General features: G+C 37.5%; 2 protein-coding genes across 12 annotated transcripts in view; one reads left to right on the top strand and one right to left on the bottom strand.

Annotated features, from left to right (window-relative positions):
* FBXL13 (F-box and leucine rich repeat protein 13) overlaps positions 1 to 17,016 on the bottom strand; it is a 211,205-nt gene that overhangs the window by 11,933 nt on the left and 182,256 nt on the right. For 6 of the 7 annotated variants that reach the window (XM_045052289.1, XM_045052292.1, XM_045052290.1 and 3 more), the window contains one exon: positions 3,413 to 3,547. In XM_045052289.1, the coding sequence (XP_044908224.1) occupies positions 3,413 to 3,547 (135 nt within the window). Of the gene's footprint in view, positions 1 to 3,412; positions 3,548 to 16,127; positions 16,249 to 17,016 lie in introns of those variants that run through there. The other variant, XR_006594141.1, reaches the window with a different exon arrangement.
* The window catches only part of FAM185A (family with sequence similarity 185 member A), a 141,434-nt gene that overhangs the window by 92,834 nt on the left and 31,584 nt on the right, over positions 1 to 17,016 (top strand). For 2 of the 5 annotated variants that reach the window (XR_006594145.1, XR_006594142.1), the window contains exons 11-13: positions 4,569 to 4,626; positions 12,715 to 12,815; positions 15,803 to 16,016. The gene's annotated coding sequence lies outside the window, so the exon portion shown is untranslated. Of the gene's footprint in view, positions 1 to 4,568; positions 4,627 to 10,064; positions 10,139 to 12,714; positions 12,816 to 15,802; positions 16,017 to 17,016 lie in introns of those variants that run through there. The other 3 variants (XR_006594144.1, XR_006594143.1, XR_006594146.1) reach the window with 2 other exon arrangements.

Below are 17,016 nucleotides of genomic sequence, written 5' to 3'. Positions count from 1 at the left end.
GAAAAAGCTGGCCTTCCAGGAGATGGATAAGTGACCATGCAAGATTGACCCATGGGCTTTTGAGAAACCTAGTCTAGGATGATGAGCCAGACACTAATGTCTTTTATAGCTCATCAAAAGCAATGTAGGTGGAAATATAACACTGTATGTCAACTATACTGGAATTTAAAAATTAATTGAATTTAATTTAAAAAACCAATGTAGGTAGAATATATTAGACTGGACCATAGCTTTATGATTTCTCAATGAGGAGTATTCCTATTGGCCCAAATTATGGTCACCACATCTTCTGAATGAAGATACTTATTTGACCCACAGTGGTAGTAAAGCTAAACCCTTCTTCTCTCTTACATTGAGGTTCTAGAATAATTTACTCCCTTTCCTTTTTTTCACTCTAGATCTTTGATATAGGGTGATTTGTTTTGTAATATCTTATTTGTGTAACATCCTCCTTAGTTTCTAGGCTGCAAGACAGTATCCACTGCACAGTGTATAGAAGAAATTCTCTCAGCTTCTCCTTACCAAAAAGCAAAAACAAAACAAACAAACAAAAAATCCTCTGCCCAATTCCTATTCTCACCAGAGTCTTTACTTCTCTTATTCTCCTTCTTTCCCCTCTAATTAATAGAGCCACTAAGAGGCCCAGCCCCCATCTGCATCTGCTTTGTGGCCAGGGCAGTTCACAGTGAGCCATGTGTTGCCCATGTGTCCACGTGTCTGTGTGCAATGAAAACAAGAACGCTGCAGAGGGTCCATGGTCAGTGTGGCTAAGTATACTTAGTTCCTTGACCTACTTCTAGAGCCAGATGATGCTGACCAATAAGGCATTTGGTTTCTCTAGTTCTAAACAAGTACATTATTAAACAAGAATTTTGTTGTGAACTTTCTAGATTAATTTTGTCATGATTTACCACATCTTTCCCCCCACTGCCTTCTCCTCCTTACTACAGCACAGTTAACTATGGAGGAATTAGGAGTTTCTAGCATCCTTCAGTTAATCCACTAACCACATAGAAGCTGACTTTTTAGACGAGCTAGAATGCAGGATATCTTGAGATTTCGGGTGGTGCTTTACTAAAAAGAAGCCCATCAGTGTGCACAACAGAAGACAACAGGTTGTTAATGGTCATATAGTTTCTGAGGATTTTTTAAAAAGACTTTTTAGTTTTCTTCCCTCTGCATATTTTGTTTCCCCCAAGTTTTTCCTATTAATTTGTTTTGGTCTTTATCTTCCACTTTAGAGGCTTTTCTATTATGTCTGGTAATCCTTGGCTGTCTGCTATTTATTAATAGCAGAAGGGCTACACACTGATTGGAAGGGTTAAGTGTATGATGTCGGCCTTCTCTACCTAAAGCTTCAATGATTCTATGGATTATTAGTTGGTAAACCTCCAAATGTCAATATTTTTCTGTCTTTCATCTTGTGCTAGTCAGAGTCTCCAGAGAACAGGCTTTCAGTCTCCTGCCTGAAGGGAAAGGTCTGGCAGCCACATTCTGGATGCTCTGTTGGAATAGCTGTTGAGTGTCTCTGCATTTGGCATTCAGTCACTGAATTCCTGTTTTCACTGTTGTACTCAAACTCTGAATTTGCATGGTATCTCCCAGCCCAGCAAGCCACTATTTTACTATCGGTAGAACAAATAATAGAGCAATTTTGCCCCCCAGAGGACATTTGGCATTATCTGGAGACATTTTTTTATTGTCACAATAAGGGGGGGGGGGGACCTGGTGCTACTGGCATATAGTGGGTAGAGAATAAGAATGCTGTTGAGAGAGCCAAAGCATAAGAGACTCTTAAAAACTGAGAACAAACTGAGGGTTGATGGGGGATGGGAGGGAGGGGAGGCTGGGTGATGGGTACTGAGGAGGGGCACCTTTTGGGACGAGCACTGGGTGTTGGATGGAAACCAATTTGACAATAAATTTCATATTAAAAAAAAGAATGCTGTTAAACATTCTACAGGGCCATGTACAGAATAACCCCCCACTACAAAAGAATTATCTCATCCAAAATATCAATAATGCCAGGGTTGAGAAATCTGGGAAATTTAGGAAATAAGTATCCAGTCTTTTGGTGAAGGTAGAGAAGGGTAGTTGCCCAGAGGTGTGAGGTAGAGGAGGAGATCTAGGATCTGTCTACTTCTCAAGAACTCTTAACCCAGTCTTCCTTATTTTAGCCACCCTCTCCACCCAGTTCCAAAGGTAAACAGTGCCACCAAGTTTGAAGATCATGGTATAAATCAATCTTTTCCCCCACAGTTTTCTCTGTTGCTGGCTTAGGATTCAAACTGCCTCTGTCTGCTAAATTCTATTGGTCGATCTGGTTTCAAGCTTCCAAAACTTTCTTGATCTTGTCTCTTCTGTTTTCCCTACCAACAGTTCTTCTGTAGGTCTATAAGGTTTTAAGAGGGAACAAAATTATATGTGTATATTCAATCTACCGTATTAATCCAGAATCAGAGATCTCTATTTCTTGACATGGAAATATGTCCATAGTGTATAAAGAAAAAGAAAGTAGGCTACAATGTCTTTTGGAAAGTATGATTCTATTCTTAAAAAAAAAAAAAAGACAAAAACAAACCTTCTATAACTATTTCTAATCTCTGTGTACATAGAAACAGTTCTAGAAGATAAGTATAAAATGCCAACACTGGTTATGTCTGGATGGTGGTATGACAACAGATTTTTAGTTTCTCCTTTTTGTTTTTATATGTAGTCCAGAGATTTTACAATAAGTGCATATTTCTTTTATAAACAGATGTCAAAAAAATTATCAAACACTAGAAATAAGAATGAAGATGATTACATGTATTTTCAGTGTCATACTGGAACATCTTTAACAGGCTCACCAGAGGAATTCTGTAAGGAATTATGTCTTTGTTTGGCATGTTAATTAGTACCGGTTAGGGCCTAAAGTCGATGAAGTTACATGTTATAACTTGTTATATTTTTGTCCAGGGGAGATGAAAATTATTTCTTTCTGGTAGAAACTATAAATCCAAGGTTATGGATTTATTACCTTATAGGACATTAGCCAACTTTGGATCTAACCTAAAAATCATATTCCAACATTCTTTTTCTTCAGTTCCTATAAATATCCAGTTTGATCAAATGCTGTATGAACTGGTTTTACCATTTTGCTGGTCCTCTCATTAATGAATTCATAAATCTTGACACGTTTTTATATTTGAATGGGAATTGTTTTTAACTTTTTGAAAATTCTACTTTAACACAAATGAAATCATAAAGCCATTTCCCAGTTGAGGAAAGAGAAAAAAAAAATGTAATGAATACCTCAGGCATAGCAAAGAAAACAAATTCTATGATGACACTGACCCCTGACTGCTACCCTGCCTGGGTTCCTTTTCTGTGTTTCACCTGGACACATCTGAGCTCTGACTCCTGCACTTACCTTTGGACAGCCAGCAATGCTGAGAGATGTGAGGGAAACGCAATAAATGGCCAGTGCTTTAATAATCTCATTTGACAGCTGGGAGCAATAAGAGACATCCAAGTGTTCTAAGATCAGTGAGCCTTTGCAGAACGCCTGCAAGAAATTTCAAAGTCAAAGATTTTTTTTTCTTTTTTTTCTCTTAGTCTTTATTCATCTAGAGCCATCTTACCCACAGCAGCTTGCTTAGTATGCATGTCAGTCCCTGAAGTATAGATGTGTTACATCTTGTTGAAAAAAAAAAAAAAGAAGAAAAAGCTATTACATCCATTTTTTTTTTTAAACAAAAGATATACACACACCAGCCTAATAGCTTAGTAGTATACAAATTCCTTAGCGGAATTTGGTATTCCTGACATTAGCGCTGAGATTTTACCCATATGGTTAGTAATTATTAAAGTTATATTCAGCCAAATGAGTGGAGGAAAAGAATCTAGAGGGGAGAATTAGATGGCAGACACTGTGGGGTAATGTAGTGGGAAGACCACGGTCTTTGGAATCAGGCAGACCTTAGCAACTCCATCTTTCTGAGCCTTAGTTTCTTCTTTTTTAAATCAGGGAAAATAATATCCACCCTCTAGCATTGTTCTGAGATACCAAAATGTTCATCTGAAATTTCTAGGGCTAGAAAAATCCTGGAAATCATTGGAAATTCTTCCCTTTACCTTAGTAGTTATTAATTTTCATTCTCACTTTTCAGTTAAATAAAGACAAGAACTGAGTGATAAGAAGAATCCATGAGGAAAAAGTTTACAACCAAGCAGTTATACAAAAACAAAATGATCCACAAAAGTTGCAGTTGTAAAAATATACTAAGATGAATAGGAATTAGAAACCATGACCAATTCCAGATATACCAATTCCAGATATTGTACTTAACAAAAGTCCCTCCCCCAAATTATAAAAATTAGAAATTATCAACATGTGCTCAGTCACTTTAGAGGTTTTTCCTTATTGGAAAACAGCTCAAATTCTTAAAGTACTAAATTAGAGACTTCAGTAAATGATAGTTTACCATTAATATTAGATTTTAGTAACTAGTGGCTTACTAATAAGGCGTTGCTTATTTGTATGTAAAAATGGATGTCCATTGGACTACATGTCATTTTCCTTTCAGAACTGAGGGAAGGACCTGGGCTGTTGGATCACTTGATGCCATCAGGATGACTCCAGAGGTAAGACAACCAGTGGGCCTCCCTCCCACTTGACTATGCCAGTTTCCCATCATTTTAGCCCTAAGGAAGACTGGAAAGAACTAGTCAGTCCACTATTTTCTTTAGCAAGTTATAAAAGAGGCAAAATTTCCATGAGAGGCAGTTTAGCATAGGAAGTAAAAAATAGTACTAAAAGATATTGGTGATTTAACCCTCAATCATGATCTTTTCCTGACCAGAATAGCCAACAGTGATTCCTTTTTCCTCTGACCTCATGCAGAATTTGTCTTCTTCAATTGATTCAGCAGTTACAGTATTTGATTTACTCCTGTATTGTGGCTAACTTCGTATGGAGATCAGTCTTCTTTAGCAACTAAGTGATGACAAAAATTGGAAGGGGCAGCTTGTCATGAGATAGTGAGGTCCCTGTCATTAGAGATAATCAAACATAGAGAGAATGCCCAGTGGTGGTGCAAGGGGAATCTGACTTTGAAGGACTGGAATGATTGGTCTTAAATCTCAGCTTGGAGATTCAACAGCTTTTTCAATGAGAATGCAGTAAGTCTCTCAGAGGTATTGTGTGGAATTCTGCTAGCTTTTTATACCCTCTTTCACAAGCATCATATTTAGGATGCAGTAGGTTCTCAATAAATACTAGTTGGTTGATCCATCCTTTATAAGCATCTTCGAGAATATAAAGAATTCTGTTTTAATGATACAGGAATTCTTATGTCACAAGGAGTAGGGTAACATTGTTTTCTACTCAGAAAATGGACAGAGTTCAGGGAACCATAGAAAATTCAAGGCGGGAAGGAATATTTAAACTAAGAATAATTTATTAAAAGATGAAACAAAATTTGAAGGGAGATTCAAGGCACTTAGTGTCTGAAAACCCTTTCAGTAACATCTGTCAATGTCTTGCACTGCTTGAATCAGTTCTGCTTTAAGTCTTAAAAAAAAAAAACAAACCTCTAATAGTCTTTGAAGTTGAACTTTCTCAGAGGTTTTAAAATTAAAGAATAACATGAAAACATATTAGAAGGTCTATGATACACTCATGGTAGCATTTTCATCCATGGAAAATCTGAGGCATAAAGACTGGACTCAGGCTTTATGCTTGGCATAAGTCAGTGCAGATCTGAGAAGTCAGTCAGACCCTCTCCTCTCTTTGTAATTCACATTTTCCTTAAGACACATATAAGTCATAAGTAAGTTAAGTCTGCAGGCATGTTTCAACATAACCACTCATGAAATTCCATTTCTCCCCTATTGATAAGGTTATTTTATGCTTTTCTGGCTCCAGTGGTACAGATTCATATATATTTATCAATGCTGTTGATTTTCTTTTCTTAGAAAATGTCAGACTAAGCTTCTTCTAAGATGAAATATTTTACAGTGAAAATGGGGAGAAAATACAAAAGTTATCAAGTTTGGCTCCCATCCCACGTATCAACCAGTTTTGCTGTGGGTTAACAATCTTGAAGAAAACTTCCAAATGTCTTTAAATCATTTCTTCTGTCTATCTTCGCAGCTGAGTCATAGTGTGGGAAGGCTTACTGACTACATTCCTAAACTGGGTATGTAGAGGAGACTGAGTTCCACTAACATTTATTGATTGTCACAATAATGTGCTTCTGCCAAAATCCTGACTTAAGCCACCTCAACAGGTGGCAGCTGTCGGTCTCAAAAAAGCTCCCCCTCGTGGTGCATACCCATTTTTGGACTATTTGCTTCATTTTTTCTTTTTCCCAATTAAAAATCTTGGGAAAATCTTGTAATGTCAAAAACCATTTTCTGTAATGAAGACTATTTTTGGCTGCTTCAAGGGCTACAATGTACAACGTCTACAATTTTAAGTTATAAACTGAATTCAAAACTTCAGTTTGTTGGGCCTCCTATATCCTACCAAACATAGACTTGCTTTCACTAGGCATTAGAGCAGATGGATGTAGATGTGGCCAGGGCACACTGAGCTGGGAAATCTGGGCATTGCCACCAGAACTAAATTCTACAGAGCCCAACGCCTCACTGCTAGCAAAATGCCTCTCCTGTATTCCCACTCTCCCTGCCAGGGAAACCAGGCTGAGCAAGGCTCAGCATACTTCTTGGTATGCTTAGTAAATATGGAGGGGATTCTTAAAGGGCAAAGGCCAAAACCCAAAACAGGCATTTCCGAAGATGCTTTCATGATGCAATTTGTTACCTAATTATATGGTGATTTGGGAGATAAGCTGTAGTTCAAGCCAGCTCAAATGTGGCTAACTCCACAAACTTTTCCCCAGTTCCTTCCTCTGGAAGAAATGCCTCTTCCAAATCCCTATAGCTTTTAACTTTTTTGTCTTTCTCACTTTCTACTTGTATTATAGCTATTTACATAATTTATCTCCTGCATTGACTGCAGCTTCTTGAGAGCAGAATCCATGTCTAATTTAACTCTTGCGGCCCCAACATCTAGCATGCAAAAGAGGTTCAAGATGAGATAGTGTCCGAAGGGAATGGAAAATGCTGCTTAGCACAGGAGTAAGGAAAATGAGCTCCCATAGATTGCTCTTAGGACACTAAGTCCAGTCCTTCCTCACACCCTGTTTAATAACTGCAGTTCTGAAGGTGGCAAAGAGCACAGAGTCTGGGGTCCACCAGCCTAAGTTCATATCCTGCCACTTAGAAGTTTGTGTCTCTGGATAAATTACCCTACCTCTCAATTCCTCAATGATCTCATCTGCAACAGGAGAATAACATGGTACCTTAATATGACACCTACTTCATGGATTTGTAGGGAGGATTAAGTGAGTTAATATGAATACAGCAACTGAACAGTAGCTGGCACATAGTAAGCAGTCGGTAAATAGTAGTCATAAAAAGAGATCAAATGTGGGGAAATTAAACAACAGAAAGGGTAAGCACTCAAAGAGAACGTATATCGGAAAGAAGACCTGGAAAAGCATAACAAAAAAAAAATACCCTTGAGTTAGAATTTGTGGGGAGAAATTTCCAGAACAGTTTCAGGTTTTAGACTCTATCTCCAAAATAAAAATAAGCCCAGATTGGGCTACTCAAAGGTCAGTCAGGCATTTCTCTTGTGGACTGTAAGATAACCTACACTTTTTCCATTTTTCTAAGATAAGTAAAATTAAATGGGTGCCCAGTGGCCCAGTTACCTGGCACTTCCCCAGGGGTTTCTTTGGGATAAGAAGGGCAGGGAAATTATCTAAGCTATACTAATCAGCCTGAAAGAATTGATAGGTTTCTGTTTACACAGCCAGCCACTCCACTTGTTCTCTTTCTCATTCTTTCCCAAGAAAATGGCAACTCAGAACTTTCACTCCGAGGGCTAAGTCATACTGTCCTCCTGTGACCTCTTCCATTTAAAGATCTCTAGGAAATAATGAGTTCATGAGCCATCGGTGCTGCTTTGATCTCCCATTTGTGGGGGTAATGAACTAAGAGATGATGTAATCAAGGGAGGTTACTGGTTCAGCAGAAAACTTAAGGGGCCTGAAGTTGGGTTTGTGATCTTCAGAAAGTTACTTAACCTCAAGTTGTCTCATCTATAAGCAAATGGAAACAACCGTTAACCTATCTCACAGGCTTATTGGAAGATAATGTACTCCAAAAGTACTTGACAGACATAGCACCCTTTACAGATCTTGGTTTTGCCTCTCAGCAGTGGAACCAGAGAGGTCTTAGAACAATATGGTCTGCCGTTTAAGACCCCTGAGAGCACATCCTCACTATCTTCCATATGTTGAAGACTTTCAGATGAGGAAATGTCATGTGCTAAATTTAACTGGAAGCTAAGAGAGAGGACAATTAGAAGTCATAATATGGAAAAATCATATCTTGTGTGAGATATGCCACGGGTACTCAGTTCATGTCAGGTGAGGCTTAGTAAGCAAGGCCTAGGCACGCTACATGACAGAAAGATCAAACACAGATTGGCCACTTATATTTAAGAAGCAAAAGAAGCATAAACTCATACTCTTGTGGAAAAATGGAATTTGGATGTTTATTTTTTGTGCCCCCCCTTTTTTTTTACCTTCATACAATCTGACAGTTCTTATTTAACTTTTGGCAAGTTTCATCTTACACAGGATAAACTCATGTTCCAGGGACAGCTTACATGTTGGGAGAGTCCTCCAAAGGATTATCTTCCTTTTGACATATTCTCTTATAGTTCTTCTCTGTGGATGCTCAACATGAAAATAACAGATGTGTGCTTTCATTTAGCAAGTCTATCTGCTTCACTTGTCCAAAAATAGTTCTCCCCAGTGGGAGAGGGCAAGAAGCCAGGATTGGTGTTGGGTATTCTCAGTTTCGGCTATTTATCAGCCAAAGAAACATGGTACCCATGACTCCAGTATCCCTTGGAACCTTACAGACTGTGGGAAAACAACAAGCTGTCAAATCCCACATCCTTTGAAGTCTTGCAAATTTCTAATTCTATTGAATTGCCTCCACAATTGGGAACACACTAGGTTGAGGAACAACAGAGAATACTGAGCTTATTTCTTTTGCTCACAGCCTTAGGTAGAGAGAATAATGCCTAAGTGTCTTCTGGGACCTTGTGACTCTCTGTTAATTCCAAGTGTCTTAGGTGTGTTGGTTATGTTGTTCTATTATAGATTCTAGGAGACAGTTCTTGGTATGGATATCTATGAAGCACAGATTTCTGTAACAAAGATCTTAGTTGCTCTAGGTTTTGTTGGAGTTGCTTTTTCCACAAGGTAGCAGATACCTTCCTCTTAATTCTACCACAGGAATTCCATAGTTTCCTCTCCCCAAACCCTGTAAAATGATTCTACACCTGGGACCTTCTGGGATCTTCATCACAGAGAGTTTAGTCACTTATTTCCTAATAGTAACCTGGAATATTGGAGGAGGCAAAGAATTTTAATGAGCAGTATGGCCAAGAAACAGTGTCCAGATGTCTGAATGTCCTATCTCCCCACACAGAAGATTTCAGAGCTTCCACTGTATCAAAGGCCAAAGAGTAAAGCCATTTTGGAAAAGGATCCTCTGTTTGTTGCTTCCCTCACAACCCATAAACATAACTATATCCCTGGAGAAGAGGTGGAGTTATTGAAATCTCATACTTTGACAGTTTTTGAATGATTTAATCTTAGAAACCAAATAGAAATCAATGTTGGTTTTTTAAAAAATTGTTGCTATGTGGGACCAACACATCTAATCCATCTTTGGCATTATAAGTCAGTACATGTCAAAGGCCACTAAAACCTCTAAACCACCAAGGGGGTGGAGTCTTTCAACTGATGAGAATGATTGATGAAAATCTTGCATGAGCAACATTTTATAACTAGTCAGAAAGTTTAGTGATTCAAAGTAAGAGTTTGAGATCAGAAAAGAGTCTCTGGAGCATAATCCACTTGCTCCTAGGTAAGAATGAACCCGACGTGGATGTTAGGTCAAGACATGAACCCAGTTCTTCTTACAATTTATAGATAAATGTCCAAAAGAGACTGTCAATGGGCCATTCTTGGAGAGGAGGACTCAGAAATGTTGCTGAATGTTGCAGGTACTCCTAGGCCTTTTTGACTTGAGTATCCATGTATGCTCCTCAGTTATAAGAGTTTCAGTTCTCTAGCACAGGTAATGCAGGATACAGGACAGAGAACCCTGAACCCTCGGTCCCCACTTGGACTCAGCCTGGAGCAGCCTCACATCTACAGAACCCCTTGATTTGCTGAACAGTCCTGGATTGGGAACCAATTGAATGGTAATAGTAGTAGTATTAGAATAGTAATAGTAATAGTAGTAGTAGAATAGTAATAGTAGTCCTGAAAACCAATTGAATAGTAATGGATCTTAGTCTGCTGCTCTCCCAGCCATAGCGTAGCTCTTGATTTACCCATGCAGCCACCCTTCCCAGTCCTTATTCCTTGATCCCTCTTCTCTACATCTCTATTTATAAATCAAGATAAATCAGTTACAAAGTAAAGGTCAAATAAAAAATAAAATCAAAAGTTTGTAACAAGAGAATGGATAAAAGATGTTAAAGGTTAAAAGACAAAAGGAACTCGTAATCTCAAGTGTCCAAGCACTTAGGTCAAGATTAAGGGTCTCAAAAAAGAAAGACGGTAAGAAAACAGTGAGAGAAGTGGATGTTCTAGCATCTCTACCACTGCTTATACCCCATAAACAAAAGTTGTCAAATATTTTTGTGATCATCAGAGAATATGACATTATCCTAGGCTACAACTAGGTTTTTAAAATTCATCAGTGGTGCCATTTGGGAGATGTCAGTAAACTGCTTGAGAAGGATATATGCAACAAATCAGGCAGAAAAGACACTAGAGAGTAGATAAGGCTGAACCATTACCACATGCCTCTTATTTTTCTTATGTAGTTATAAATACACCCACTGCATTCTGGCTGCAGGGCTTTAAAACACAGATATCCATCTCTATTAGAGAGTCTTTTGAGATATGTATATATATACACATAATAAAAGGTAAGAGGAGACCATGTTTGGGTTTGAAGAACAGTGATATTTATCTAAGTCTGAATCTTCTCCTCCTCCCCAAACCATAAAATCTATAGAGGGAACAAACAAAGCTACACAGTACCCATATTCTCCCCATTAGAAGACAGAGAACAACTACAACCTTCGAATTACCTGTAAGTAGAGTAAAAACATATTCCAACGGAGCTCCCTTAACCTGCCTGCAGCCACTACAAGCCTATGGATTGAGAGAGTGGGAAAGGGGACTCTGTCCTAAGAGTATAAGGGTAAAGAGAGCTTAGAGAGGAAGCACAGACAGAATCACTCACAAAGAAGAGAAAGTGCAAAACTAAACGTCAAAATACTGAATAGGACTTGGTAGTTCATAGCACTGGCTACATGACTTAGCTATGGGAAAGAGCTTGAAAATGAGGGTACCATAAATCTCCCAGGCAGCCAAGTCAGATGGACGGATGTCATGCGTAACCATGTCTTCACTTCCAAGCCTACTGAAACTCAACAGTTCCATGGATTTTACTACTTAAATGTTCTCCAATCCATTCCCTTCTCTCTAGTCTCACTGTTACTGTCCTTGTAGGCCTGCCACTCTCTCTCTCCTGGACTATAATAAAATCCTCTTACCTTATATTCTTTCTATAAATCTTGAGAGCTGTCCTCTCTCCCCTCTACCCTCAGTCTAAATGCCACATTTCTTCTTAAAGTGATCTTCCAGTGGGTAAGCTTTCCCTGGCATTCCCATGCTGAATTAAGTACCACAACTGAATCCTTCTGGAGATTTCTTTATTACAGTATAATAGCTAGAATTATCACTTTGGAATTAGACATTATATCCTAGCTCATGTGTTTATTTGTTTCATGACTTTGGGCAAAATTCTTAACCTCTTTGAACCTCGATTTCCTTATCTATAAAATCGAATTAAAAGTATTACCTACTTCATAAGGTACTTAATTAATACACAGGAAATACTTAGAACATGCCTTGCATATAGTACATGCTAAATTAACATTAGCCAACAATCAGCACATGGTATTGGATTTTTCTTTTTATAAGCCTACCTATTTGACTAGGCCTTGACTTATTAAAAAAATTTTTAGAATGATTTTTGTTTTCAAAAAACTGACAGATTACCTCAGTGTCCACTGCATAGAAAATCCAGTTCACATGTTCTTAGTTCAATCACTGAGCAAGATTTTCACAAAATAAATCTGAATGAGACAATTTGAATATTTTCTTCCATGAAGGCATGGAGTTATTCATCTACGTTGAACATAATCATTTCAGTTTTTGCCAACTCAGTGATTGCAAATCCTGGGGTTGTACTAAGGAAACTTAAGAATATTTATGAATGGACACAACCAAAGTACCTGAACTTTGGGGCAGCCGTAGGCTCTGTCTGTATGAGCACAGCTAGCTCACCAGGCTGCACACTGCAGGGAGTTCAAAGAGAGCAAGCTCCCGACGCCAAGGGCAGTGCTCAGCACCGATGGCTGCCCACCTGCCCAGCTTGCCAATAGCTTTCTGCTCTTGGCTCCTGAGCCCTCCAGTTCCTGACTTCATTCCTGGACTCTAAAGGTCTGATTCAGGCCTAATTTACATTTATCATCCCTTTTGGTTGTTATTGATTCAGCCAGCATCCATGAATCCAGAAGCAATGTTCCAGACTTCCAGTTTCCAGTCTGTCCTGAGAGTTTGGAACTTATCACTTCTATCCTCAAAAGAAGAAAAAAGGTGAGCGAACTGAAAATCAACAACTCTTCTTAGATCTGTCAGATAATTGCGGTCACAAAGCAAACCACACTCTGAAAACTGGAAAGACAGGTGAATACAGAGAATCAGGGCTTACTAGGAGCAGAAGCCGGTGGCTGAAGCTGGAACATTTAAAGGGCTATTGACTAACTGCCAGAAACTGAGAGTAGATTAGTTTGAGAGAAAAGTTTCTGGGGCCCAGCCTTAGCTGAGCCCCCATGCTTTCATGAGCTTATCCAGGAGACCCACCAAGTTCTCAGGATGAAGATCAGAGAAAAATGCCCTCATGCTTCCTACACAGGGAGAGGGAAAGTAATCATTGTAAGATACCTCCAGAACATCTGTTCTCATTAACAAAAGCTTGACCTCAAGGGATACTGTTTTACCAGAACCTACCCAACACGGGTTTTACGAGAGCTAATCCAGCAAAGGGTCAGGGAAATACCCAAATCCAGCCTCTCTCACCTTATTGTCTTACCTCAGTGTAGCAGAGGCAGGGAGAGGGGTTGGAAGCACTTATAAAGATCACTGTCCTGGGACACAGGCCCATTTGAAGACCGAGACTTAATCATATGAATATAGAATGAGACCTCCCACAACACATCTAACTACCACACAAATAGTGTTCCTGCATAATAAGACCTTAACAAAAAAGATTAGAAATCAGACAAAATATGCTCTCAGGGTAAGATGGAATTAAACTAGAAATCACTAAATAAATAAGTAAATAAATATTTTTTTTTAAAAAGTAAATAAACTAGAAATCACACAGACAGCTAGAAAATCCTAAAATATTCAGAAGTTTAGCAACACATTTCTAAATAAACATGGGTCAAAGAAGTCTCAAGAGAAAATTTATGCATATTGAAAAAATATGTTTAATATCATAATCCCAGTGAAAAACAGCCATCCAATTTCTTTTTAACTGGTTTGTTCTCTTATTCTATTTTCAAGAAAATAGCAATTGTATTTATGTAGTGTTCTAGATTTTTTAAATGCTTTTGCATATGTAAATTTATTTAGTCATTTATATTTAAGTGCCTCTGAAAAATACATGATTCATTCATAGAAGTAAAAACTAATAAGCTGTTTTTTCCAAGAACATATTCTAAACTATCTCCTTAGCATTAGAGTAGTTTGGCTGTCACGATTACCTGCTTTCTGACTCTGGTTAACTAAGGTAAACAAATTATCAAACTATTATGCCAAATATGTTTATTTTTTATTTACTAGTATATATTAGTTTCTATTTCATTAAATAAAATAATAATCATAGTAATAGGCAATATTCATCATGCATTCTGTCAGAAACCATGCTAAGTACTCAGATGTTTTATATCATTTAATCCTCACAACAGGGAGACTGTTTTATTATTACACCCATTTTTACAAGTGAAGAATCCAAGGCCCAGAGGAGGAAACTAACTTGTCAAAAGTCACACATCTTGACAGACTAAAACTGTAAACTTCTGTCTGACTCTAGAGCAGATGTTGGCAAACTGCCAAATTTTTACTTGCAGGACAAATCTTGTCTGTCACTGTTTTTTATATGGCCTTCACTCTGAGAATGGCCTTTACATTTTTAAGTGGTTGAAAAAAATCAAAAGAAGAATAATATCTCATGCCATGTGAAAATTATATAAAATTCAAGTTTGTCCATAAAGTTTTATTGGAATACAGTCACTGTCATTTATTTATGTGTTGTCTATGGCTGTTTTTTACTCTACAGTAGCAAAGTTGAGCAGTTGTGACCACAAACTGTATGGCCTACAAAGCCTAAAATGTAAACTATCTGACCCTTACAGGAAAATGTTACAGAAAGGTTATACGAAAAGATGACTCCTGTTCTAGGGTGCTAGTTCCTGTCTGCCTCACAATTATAGCCACTATGGGAGCAATGAATTGTTGTGGAGCTAAGTGAATTGTGTGCATAAGATTATGTAGCTATGTAAGAGGCAGAATCAGGATAAAAATAAGGATTTTGGATAGCTAGGCCCACGTTGCCAATATTATATCCATTGCCTTTGCTATCAGAGAGCTAGTCTATACACTTTTGTAAGAAAAGATCCTTTTAATTTACATGGATATTTAATTTTTAAAATTAAAATATAAACAAAAAGATAATCATTTAACAGACTAATTTTTATGATTTGCTTTGAATATTGATCACTAACTATCTGGTCTTAACCTAGAAATATATAATCTTACAGCATCTCTATATGTGTGTAATCTAACATACACTAAAATGTGTACACATATTTAATTTACACACATATACCAGACATGCAGATATACACATAGTTGCATGTAAACATGCAATCTAACATACGCTAAAACGTATACACATTTAATTTGCACACATATACTATACATAGGTATACATTTACATACATATCTACATGTAAGCACAGATGTACGCACACTTTTCCCTGCATATACATGTGTAAGCCCTTGTGGTAAGTCATAACTAACCTTGATTTTTTTCCTCTCCAATGCCCTTTCTTAAACAGCTACCTCAACTTACAAACACGGAAATAATAAAAAAATTTTGTCTAGCTGCAAAGGACCTACATATGGTCGTATATATGACCATTACAAAAATGCATTTACAGCATACTTCATTCCAAAAACAGGGAATGAGAAATATAAACGAGATAAAGGGAGTAGAAAAAGCAACTAGAGAAAAATAAAAGCAACTAAAGTAAATAATTACATTTGTTCCGTTGGTTCTATCCAAGTAACAAGACAACTTCCATATTCTCTATATTGCAACATCCCAATTAAACCAATTATTTTGCCAAACTTGACAGTTTGTTATTTAATTAAATTCATAAAATGTTCAAGGAGAAGTTTTCCTGAGAAATGCTCAGTTATGACTGCATCAAACATCTTTTCCAAAATGCGTGTGCCTTTGAAGAGCACCAAATAATTTTAGTCTAACATGATCACTAAATGTCTAATGTTCTCAGACAAAAGACTGAAGCTGGAAGAAGTAATTAAAACCAGATCCTAAGTCAGTACATCTGAGACTCCAGACACTTAATCTGCATGTGCTGCGGTTTCCAGTTAAACACTAAAATGAGGTAATTTTTTATTCTGATTATGTTCATGCCTCTTGCAAAACCTAACCAGGGTAAAAATGTTTATCTCATTTTTGTCATTAAATCATGATGTTGAATGTAAGTTTCAATGTCTTGTGCTAAAAAGAGAATCTCCCATAGTTACCTTTTATAAGTAACAAGAAAGCAAATTCCTGATAAATTGTGGATAATGTAAATATCTCAATATAATCACCTTATTTTACTCCCTTCCCCTCTCTTTTGTAAATCCAAATAAGGAGTTGTGAAATAGGTTTCTGTGTCATTTTCTCTTCTCACCTTCTTTGTCTCCTCTCTTTGGGGACTTAATACTTGGGCTGGAGGAGGCACAGAGGAGAAAGATTGTCATATGCCCAGAAGTATGAGTATACTGGGAACCTTAGAAAGGTAAAACTGATTAACAGCCACAACATACATATACACACCAAAAGCAGGAGAAAGAGAAAAAAAAGTTTTTGTGAACTTGAATAGAATAGCTGATCTTATGTAACTAATAATTAAATAATTCTGTATTTCCGTGCTCCTGTATTCCCTTTTTTTATTTTCTCTTCTAGATCACTGAAAAAATACATGCCAATTTTTAAAAAAATTACATTTTTTTCCACTCATCTGAATGATCATGTAGTTAGCATATGGAAGAAGGCTTTTATTTCAAGTCTAAGAGTGTCTAAAAATAGTGTAATTTTCAGGTTTCAAGGACCGAAAATAAAAATGCCTGGAACCCATAGAGTCAAAGAGAAATGGCAAAAAGCTCTGGCTTCCTAATACTTAGCCTCGTATTTTGTTTTGTTTGTTTTAATGTTTACTTATTTATTTTTGAGAGAGAGAGCACAAGCAGGGGAGGGGCAGAGAGAGAGGGAGACAGAATCTCAAGCAGGCTCTGAACTGTCAGCAAAGTGTCAGATGTAGGGCTCGATCTCATGAACCACTCATCATGAGCTGAAACCAAGAGTTGGATGCTTAACTGACTGAGCCACCCAGGTGCCCCTAGTCTCATATTTTGATCAGCATTTTCTCATCCCATGGAATATTTTAAAAATTAGTTAGTAATTGGTGTATGTTAAGAGTCCATGTCATCACCATGC

Source organism: Felis catus, chromosome A2, assembly GCF_018350175.1.
Source record: "Felis catus isolate Fca126 chromosome A2, F.catus_Fca126_mat1.0, whole genome shotgun sequence".
In the NCBI taxonomy this organism is placed as follows: domain Eukaryota; kingdom Metazoa; phylum Chordata; class Mammalia; order Carnivora; family Felidae; genus Felis; species Felis catus.
This window is presented reverse-complemented; position numbering and strand designations above follow the sequence as displayed.